Genomic DNA, 10,320 nt, shown 5'->3' with positions numbered 1-10,320 from the left:
CTGAGCTATGATCCTAGTCAGGTTCTTTCTATTTGCAGAAACTGTTTCCTCATCTATAAAATGGGGCAAAGACATGTTTGTACTTTTTTTTCCAAAGGTGGTTTTGAGAAAAATTCTTTACAAACTTTAGTTATATCCCAGGATTTATATTCATTAAAATACTTTTGTCACAGCTGTTTTATATATTTTAAGTAAAACTATAAATTTATGTGACTAGTTTTTGTAGAAAATTAATAAAACCAAAGAGGTTTCTTCCTTTGATGTCTATATAAAAGTACAGCATATGTTAAAGGGAATGAATGAGTTTAATATTGTTGAGCTATATTTTTGATGAACAAAATATTGAGAATAGTACAGGAAAAAGTAAGATCCATTCTCCAATTGATAAATGGTTGAAGGATATATAAATAGCCAGTTTTCAGAAAAAATCAAAGCTATCTATAGTCACATAAAAGTATTCTAAATCACTATTGATTAGAGAAAGGCAAATTAAATAACTCTGAGGTACCACCTCATACCTATCAGAATGACAAATCTGGAGGGAATGAGGGGAAAGAGATACACTAATGAACTATTAGTGGAATAGTGAACTGGTCCAGCCATTCTGGAGAACAGTTTGGCACCGTGATCAAAGGGCTATAGAGCTTTCCATGCTTTTTGATCCAACAGTGCCATTACTGAGTACATAGCCAAAAAAGGTCAAAGGAAAAGCAAAAGGACCTGTATATACAAGGATGTTTGTAGCATCTCTTTGTAATAGCTAGTTGGAAATTGAGGGGATGGATGCTCATTGATTGGGAAATGGCAGAACAAGTTGTGCCTTTGGTTATAATGGAGTACTTTTGAGCTATGGGAAATGATGGGGAATGATTTTAGAGGGCCAGAGCAGGACTGATATGGGCTATTGCAAAATGAGGTGGGAAGAAAAAGAAATTGTTATACATAGCAACATCCTGATCATCTGTGAAGAATTTGGTTACAAAAACGGGACAGTATTAGAAGACTCATGATTTAAAAGATGCTATGTATCTCCAGAGAGAAAAGTGGTAAACTCTAAATGCAGATTGAAGTGTAGTTTTACTATTTTTCTTTCTTACTTTTTTTTGTTGTTGTTGCTATATGGCTAACATGGAAATGTTTTGCATGATTTTACATGTCTTATTAGTGAATAGGGGAGGAAAAGTGGGAAAGAATTTTAATCTCTAGGTTTAAAAAGAACATTGAAAACAAATAAATAATGAGATTTTAAAGAAGACAATTTTCAAAGGTTTGTCAGGCCAATTTCTGCATAATTTAAAAACATCACTCTTGTTCATTTTTTTAAAAAATATTTTGTTTTAATCAGCCAAGATCTACTTTCTCATCCTCCTATTCCAGTCCTCCCTCCCTCCCCCACCCATAATGAAAACAATTTTTTTTTTAATTACACATAGTTAATCAAAAAGCTTCCTATGTTGACCCTGTCCAAAACAGTATTTCATTCTTTGTTCTGACTCCCTCATTCCTCCATCAAGAAGTGAGCAATATTTTTCATTATTAATTTTCTGAAATCCTGATTGGTTAAAAGCTAATACAGGATCAGCACAATATTAATTATATTTATATAACATCATTCATTTATCAAATTCTCCATTTGTAGATACTCCCTCAGATTCTGATTCTTTTCTACCTCAAGAAGAATCTTCAATACTTTTGTATGATCTTTGTTAAAGTTTGTTTTACTAATATTCCTTTTACCCTCTTCTCTCTTAATTCCTCTTCTCTATCCCCTCCCACCACTTTTCCTATTTTCTTGTTGAATGAAAATGTATTTGTACTTAATTCTGAATATGTGTTTGTGTTCTTTTGATCAGCTCACATTAGAGTAGAATCCAAATGTCATCCACTCCCTCTCTACACTCCTTTATTTGTATAGTTGTCTACTTGTATACTCTTGGTTATGTGAGATGATTTCCCCTATCCTTCCTTTCTCTCCATCTCCACCTCAGCCCAACCTCTTCCTCTCCTTTTCCATTCTTAAAATCAAAACATAATAAGAACCATTCCCAGGTCTCTTCTAATTGGTCTTCCTAATATGAATCCTAATGATGAATTCAGAGGAGGTGCATGTATCTCCCCATTCTGAATGAAAGTTTATCCTTGTTTATTCTTTTATCATTTTTCATTCATGTTTACCTGTTAATGTTTTTCTACTCTTATATTTGAACTTGAGAGTCCCTTTCATCAGGAATTCTAGGAAGTCCTTTATTTCATTAAAAGATCATTTTTTACCCTGAGACATTATATTCACTTAAGCTGGGGGTAAATTATTCTTAACTGTAAACCCATATATCCTTTTCCTTTTAGAATATATTCCAAACTCTTTGCTTCTTTATAGTGATTGTTACTAAATTGTAGGAGATCCTGTGTACTAGGATTCCTTCTGACTGATTGCAGTGTTATGTTTTTTTTTTTGTTTTTGACATGGAAATTCTGAATTTGGCAATTATGTGCCTGGGAGTTTTCATTTTGGGATTTCTTTTAGACAGTGACAGACTTTTTTCTGTTTTCACTTTGCCCTCAGGTTCTGGGGAATTGGGGAAGTTTTCTTTCATTCTTTCTTTTTTTGTAAGGCAATTGGAATTAAGTGACTTTCCCCTAAGGTCAGAAAGCTAGAATGTGTCAAGCCTCTCAATTCATATTTGAACTCAGGTCCTCCTGACTCCAGATCTAGTGCTCTATCCACTGTGCCATTTGGCTGTTTATGGGACGCTTTCTTTTAAGATTTCTTGAAATAGTACATTTTGATCATGGTGTTTATATAATCCAATGATTCTTAAACTTTTTTCTCCTAGATTTGTTTACCAGATCAAGTATTTTTGCTAAAAGTCATATATATTTGCCTTTTGATTTTGTTTTAATATTTCTTATTGTCTTGTAAAGTCATTAGCTTCAAATTGGTTCATACTAATTTTCTGGAAGTCTGCTTCTTGGACAAGATTTTTTACCACTGTGTCAAGCTGTTAATTCTCTTTCCAATTCTTCAAAAACTCTCGTTACTTTTCCATTTTTTTTCCTCAAGTACTCTCATTTCATTTATAAAAACATTTTAAAATCTTAAAAAAAAAAAACAAAAAAAAAACTCTTGTTTTATTTCTTCTAAGAATTCTAGTAGAGTTTGTCCCCAAGCTTTGTTTTTCTCTGACTCATTACTTCTGTTTTGGAGTCAATGATAGGGTTCTTTTGTTTGTCCAGGCTTTTTCTCAGTTTTAGAACTTATGAGAGTTGCTTCCATAGTCAATGATTAACACCAAACACAATGGGAATAAATTTTTAGCATTATGAAATTCCATTCATATGATGAGATTATATTTTAGTTTTGTCACTAAAACATTAATCTTATTTCTTCTAGTCTACTTTTTGACTTTAGACGATGTTAGTTCTGGCGAGAAAGTCTGGGCTAGTCCTATCACTGTTTTCTTGTAATATCATTAAGTATCTTATGTTATTCTTATGATATTTCTAAGATCTCATGGACAAGCTGCAGACCTGAAACCTTTCAGTGTGACTGCAGTTTGGATCTGTGCAAAAATAGACTGCTATTGGAGTCTCTCCTGTTGAGTGACTGCCTGGAAAGTTCAGTAGGCTCAGAGTGACAAAATTGTAAACTCCTTTTGATCTCAAACTCCTGGTTTGATTATGCCTGGCTAGAAAAAGTTCTAGGAATGAGACCCTGTTCTAGGCTTAGGGTCTAAGTCTCACTACTAAGGCAGCTGGCTACAGGATTTCTTCCTTTCTCCTCACATAAGCCAGGGTCTCCCTATCCAGGAACATAAGTATCCTCACAGATTTTTTTCTCCATCAGCCTTACATCTGTGACCAAGAGCTGAGTAGTGAGTGAGTGATAAGACTACTAGCTCATACCTACTCTTGTTGCAGTGCCCCATGGTGGGCCTGATGATGTCAGGAGATGGGTTTAGAACTTCTTACCCTGGAGCACAGCTCTCCCTTATCATTGAAGTATCTGCAGGTAGTTCCCACAATGTCCAAAGACTAGCTATCTCTCTGTGTTGTAGACCTGAGTTGGACAAAGGAATCACTAAGACTTTCTGGATCTTTCTATCAGGATTTAGTGTGATGCATTTTGTAGTTCTGTTTGTAGTAGTTTGTGACCTGGAGCTCAATCCCATTGCTTCCTATGCGGCCACCATTTTAACTGTGCCTCCATTGTGATGAATTTTGATTTTTCTTTGAAAGATAAATGTGGAACAGTAGATGAAATAGCATTTAGAAAACTTGGGTTCAAATAGCCTTTCTACTAGCTCTGGATAAGTCTTGGATTTGTCACTTAATGTGACAATACTTAATACTTGGACAAGTCACTTAATGTGGTTAAGGGTCAATAATCCATTGACCTTTGCCCTTATTCCTCTCACTAAACCTACATATCTTCTGACTTCCAAGTGTTTTCATTAGTAGTCAGAATCAGGACCTGAAATTTGGGCAGCTAGGTGATGTAGGAGTCAGAAACACCCAAGTTCAAATGTAGTCTTAAATACTAGCCTGTAACCCTGGGCAAGTCATACCACCTATTTCTCTCAATTCATCTGTAAGATGGGGACACATGGAGAAATAGCAAACTACTACAATACCTTAGTCTATAGAGTCAAATATGGCTAAACAAGAGGACAAGTCTTCGTTCTATTCTTCCCCAGCTTCCTTCAAGTCTTACCTTCTAGAGAAGCAGTCTTTTCCCAGTCTTAATCTTAGCACTTTCTCTCTGAGACTACCTCCAATTTGTCCTGTATATATCTTATTTGCACGTAATTGTCTCCATTAGGCTCTTTTGAGAATGGGGATAACTTTTTGTCCTTTTTTGTGTCTCTTGCATATGGCACATGGTAGCTAGCTGAGTAACTTGTCATGCAAGTGAGGTGGGGAGACTGGAGAACAGAAGGTGCAAAGTAGGAAATGAGCATTACAGGCCAGGGTGGGGACAGTCCATTAAAACTTCCCCTCCAGTAGAATAGTAAATGTGTTTCATTTTTGTCTTCATATCCATAATAGTTAATACTGTAAATGTTTGTCAAATTGAACTGAAATCTTTAGGTTATTTTAATAGCTCATCAAAACAATAAAATTGGGAGGGGAAATGCTAAAAGAAACTGAGGCCAAAAAGAAAAAGGAGTTATGTTGAAAAATTTAATAAGACTACATCAAAGATCTAGTAGGCCACTACTGGATCTATATGCCAGAGAAATCATAAAAAAAGAAAAAGGACTCACATGTGCACATATTTGTAGTAACTTTGTTGTGGCAAAGATTTGGAAAATGAGTAGATGCCTGTCACATGGGGAAATGGCTGAATAAGTTATGGCATATGAAGGTATTGAAACAGTATTGTTCTATATTTAAAAAAAAAAAAAAAAAGTGAACAGGTGGATTTTAGGAAAGCCTGAAAAGATTTACTTGAACTGATGCTGAGTGAAGCTGACAGAGCCAGGAAAACATTGTGCACAGCAATAATAAGATTGTATGATGATAAACTTGATATGATAAACTCGGTTCTTCTCAGCAATTCAATGATCCAAGGCACTCCCAATAAACTTTGGATGCCATTCACATCCAGAAAGAAAACTATGGAAATCAACACATATTATTTCACCTTTTTCTCTTTTTCCCTCTCATGGTTTTTCCCTTTTGTTTTGATTTTACACTCCCAACATGACTCATAGAAATATGTAAAAAAATAAATGTACACATATAACCTAAAAAAGATTTATGTCAAAGAAAAAAAGTAACAATTCAAAACTGCCCCTTTCTTTTCCTGTGCCTTTTTTCTTTTTTTTGTTAAGATAAAAGACTATTTTCTAGAAAAAGACTGATGTAACATTACTAAGTCAAGCTAATTTTGTCTAGTTGAGATTTTAAGTCAGGGCACAGACTTTATACTTTATTCCAAAATGAAGGTATTTTATTTTTATGATCATTAAGTCATGGCATTATAAAATGTCTCGTCAATAGTACATACAAATATTTACAATAAACACCTCAGATACCAACAACAAAAAGCATAACAGAAGAAACAAGTACCCAGGGAAAAATAATTTCAAATAAGGTACACATAAAAGTCCAAAATTTTGCTTCATCAAGTTAAAGAGATCAGGCAGATAGTATGTAGCAGATATTTTAAAGACAACATTCTTTGATGCTTTGAAGAAAAGGTTTTCCATGGAGTGCTTAATAGAATCCAATGTCTTTCTCCTATGATATCAACTATTGTTATACAGAGCATGAGACCCAGAAGTTATCAACAAAATTTGATTTATTTCTGTCTTTCTTGTCTATTTTCCCTTTCAATGATACCAGAAGACCTAGAAGAAAGGAAGAAACAATTAGTGCATTTATTTAGCTGTTACCCTTTATTTCTTTTAGTCATAAGCCCCATTTCCTTCCCAGTAACTAATATTTGCTTGACCATACCAGGAGGAATTTCATTGTGCCAGTATTAAAATGAACAGACACAAAAATCTATTAATCACCAGAGCCAATTTTTTTTAACAGACCGCATAAATCATATAAGTCTTTTGCCTTTTCTTTACAAAGGATAGGTTCCTGGAATAATGAATCTTTTACTTGCCATAGATTTCAGATGAGAAACAGGTTGTCTAATTCACTTGTATTGTTTATATTTCCAGTAGTTTTATAGGGAAAGGAATTGGGAGAGGAGGTCCTAACAGTGATTTGCACAAACATGCACAAATGGTACTTGAATGGTTTTCAAAGGTAGTCTTTTCAGAAGCAGAGAGATAGGAAAGCTGGGTGGCTCATGAGTAATGAAAATACACATAAAGAAATCAGTTTTCTCACTTGTGATAATCCTTGGAAGCTAAATATTCCTTATTTGCTTCTGTGTAAAGAAGTGAGCCATTAAGGCTTGAAGTATTTTCATATGCTCATCTTCCAAATTATATGAATAATACAATGTGAGGTCTATGTATACACATTCTAGTTACAACTTTGTTAATTAACACCCATCCTGGATTGTGTTGGTATGCCAAGTCCATTGCCATCTATTTTTATTAGTCATTCTATAATAAGTATTTGAGATACTGCAGCCTCCATTTGGTATGTGCTTGGGATTACAGAGCCAAGCAATAGTTTCCTATAAGGGATAAATCAGTGGAGAAAAACCAGTGACTTTTGCCTCCTTCCACCCTTTCACCACTTGGTGACAGTATCCTCTTCTGAGAAGCCTTTCATATTTTTAGAATAAGATTGCTGCTAACATTTTTTCCCATCAACTTTTATCTACAGCTCTATGACAGAGATCTTTTCATAGGATTCCACATAGTGTTATTCTTACAATGTGAATTAAAGCTTAAGCTTTAATTCACATTGTAAGAATAACATCCCTGTTTTAACAGTCACTGGTCTGATTCCCTTTTTTAATGCACCAAAGGTAAAATTAGGGCATGGCGATAGAATGAAATCTTTAGGAGAAAAAAATAAAGATAATTAAGGTGATGTTCAAATTATGGTGATCAAATAAAATTGTTTTTTTATGAGGTAATCTTTATTCATAAAGATTTAATTAATACTGCTTTGTCAGAACCTGGGAATAGGGCCAAAGTTTTTTTGGGTTTATTTTTTTAAAACTATATCCCCTCACCAAACAAAATTAAAAAAATCTTGTACTTTTAACTTGAGAATGAGACACTCTGAGACACTCTTATTTTAAAATTCAATTGTATAGTCTGTGTAATATAATACTGAATATAATTCTAGGGATCCTCCTCTTTGCCAGAATTTAAAATTATTGTTCATCTTCACAGTTAAGCTAGGGTTCTTAACATTTTTGGAGAATCAATCTCTTTGGGCAGTTAGATGAAGCCTTCTCAGAATGTTTTTTTAAGTAATTGAAAAGAATGCTAAATTTCAGTTAGAGGCTAGTGACAAAAAAGATGTTTTCTTATTTCTTCACCCAAGCTCATGAATCCCCTTGGGTCACCCCTAATAAATAGTCTGGCTCTTTACTGAATTTGTTGGTAATCCAAGGAGAAAAAAAGGAGTAAAACCGAGAAATAAATATAAAAACCACTGGATTTGGAAGGATCCCCCAAAATTCACTTTATATACATCTCTTGATCCCCTAATAAGATTTATGTTGTTCCCTAACATGTGAACTGGAACCAACTTCTGCTCCCAAGATATAATTTCAATTTTAAATGTTAGCTTTACATTTAAGAAATTATATTACAAATGAGGGTGCAATGTTTTGTAGATTATCTCTACCACTTAAGTCCAGACAATGAAAATTTAATTTAAAAGGATATGATAGCTACCCCCCTTTTGTTTTTTCCTTCTGGAGAGCCAGTTGTTAAATTATCAGCATACTCTTGCCTATATCTGTAGTGATTCTCATTCACTTTCACCTATTAATATCCTAACTTTCTTTCAAAGTCCAGCTCAAGATGATTCCACCTTCTTAATAAATCTTCCCCATCCCACTAAGACAAAAGTGATCTCTTTCTCCTTTCTTCCTCCCTCAGTTTCCCTCACCCTCTTCTCTTTTCAAAACTGATAGCACTTTGTTTTTTACCTCCTTTGCTATATTTTATTGGTTACTTGTAGTATTGTCTTCTTTCCCCCACAAGGTCATAAACTTCCGGAGGGTAGACCATGCATAATTCACATTTACTATCTATCATTCCCTTTCTCCTTTTCACTCCCAAATCCTCATTATGCATATGGTGTTTGTTAAATGAATGCAAAGCAGCCAAATCAGATTTGTCTTAAAGTTCCCTAGTACATTCCAGAAAATGGTGTTTGTTAAATGAATGCAAACCAGCCAAATCAGATTTGTCTTAAAGTTCCCTAGCACAGTTCAGAAAAATCTTTCTCTTGGCAGCCTTTTTTTCCAGGGAGCCAAGGTATTCTGAAAAAACTGGGGAGAAGGGGACATTGGAAAAATGTTAAGGTAGAAAGAAGTCCTACTATTTGAGAAAATTGTGCTGTCCACACACAAATAGGAAAAATAGGAGGACAAGTTTTGGGAGAAGTATAATTTGCCTTTCTCCAATTCTGTGGCACTTCTCTCATCATCCTCTACAATATTTCACAAATCATGACATCTTAGCACTACTGGAGGTAATTAGTCTAGACCTAGAAACTTGAACTTGTTGAAGGCAGCTGGTTGCTCCCTTATCTTTTCTCCTCCAGCCTCTGTTTGGAAACCTCCAGTGAACAACTAGGGATCTCTTAAGTCAGCTCTTGCCATTTTCAGAAAGCTTTCACTATTGGAAACTCATGTTGAACCCAAATTTGCCCTCTCAATAACTTCTACCCTTGTTACCATCTATAGAACCAAATAGAGTAAGTGATCACTTTTCCATGTGACAGAATTTCAAATTCTTAGAAATATAGCTATATTCCTTCTTTCCTCAACTGGTGTTTTTGATTAATACCTCTCATCAGCCTAATTAATTGTTCTCCTTGGGAAAGACTGTAGTATATCAGTGATCCTCTTAAAACATGATACATAGACCTGAACACAATTATCCATCTATATAGTCTTAACATGGTAGAATAAAACCATCCTAATATAATCCCTTCTTTCTGGATCTTCTATTTTTATTAAGACATAGACTGAACCTACATTTCAGATTGCATAAAATTTTTGTTTTGGTTTGCAATTACAACACACCAGGTTTTTCAAAAGAATTGTTATGCCTGTCCCATCCTTTTTTGTTGTTGTTCTGTTATTATTCCAATAGAAGTTTCATCTTGTTAAAATTCAGCCCATTATTCTATTGTTTTACTAAGAGCAATTTAAATTCTGATTCTGCCATCTAGTGATTTAGCTATCCCCTTTTTCACCTTCAGATTACCTGAAAATTTGATAATCAGACATGTTTTCATCCAAATAATTTATTAAGTTTTGAAAAGCCCAAAATCAAAGAGTGAGCTTTGAAGCATTATCACTAGAGCCTTCCTTCCAGTTTGACATCATTACATTAATCAGCAGTTTTGGGACATAAAAATCTTCCTGACTATACCACTGTAGAACCAATATTTCTTTGGTCCAAAAAGATTATCATAAAAAAAATCCAACTATTATATATCTTTTGTTGAGGTCCAGATGCACTATGTTTACAGCATTTACCTGATTTCCCAGTCTCAGTTCCTAGTTTGTCAAAGGAAAATGAGGCTAATTTAACACTTTATTCTAATAAGACTTTACTCTTAGGGAACATGTGCTGGCAACTAAGGGTTGCCAAATTCATTTAATATTTCATTCTAAAATGTTATTGGTTATTACCATTAATCCTATCAATTTCT

At 34.3% G+C, this 10,320-nt stretch overlaps 1 protein-coding gene across 9 annotated transcripts in view; it reads right to left on the bottom strand.

Moving 5' to 3' along the window:
- Nucleotides 1-5,935: 5,935 nt before the first annotated feature.
- TTC23L (tetratricopeptide repeat domain 23 like) overlaps nt 5,936-10,320 on the bottom strand; it is a 54,648-nt gene continuing 50,263 nt past the window's right edge. For 4 of the 9 annotated variants that reach the window (XM_031963983.1, XM_031963991.1, XM_031964001.1 and 1 more), the window contains one exon: nt 5,939-6,353. In XM_031963983.1, the coding sequence (XP_031819843.1) occupies nt 6,305-6,353 (49 nt within the window). In that variant the 3' untranslated portion in view covers nt 5,939-6,304. Of the gene's footprint in view, nt 6,354-10,320 lie in introns of all 9 variants that reach the window. The other 5 variants (XM_031964020.1, XM_031964029.1, XM_031964038.1 and 2 more) reach the window with 3 other exon arrangements.

The sequence above is a fragment of the Sarcophilus harrisii genome, chromosome 1, assembly GCF_902635505.1.
Source record: "Sarcophilus harrisii chromosome 1, mSarHar1.11, whole genome shotgun sequence".
In the NCBI taxonomy this organism is placed as follows: domain Eukaryota; kingdom Metazoa; phylum Chordata; class Mammalia; order Dasyuromorphia; family Dasyuridae; genus Sarcophilus; species Sarcophilus harrisii.
Note: the sequence above shows the minus strand (reverse complement) of the source record. Positions and strands in the feature narration are given on the sequence as shown.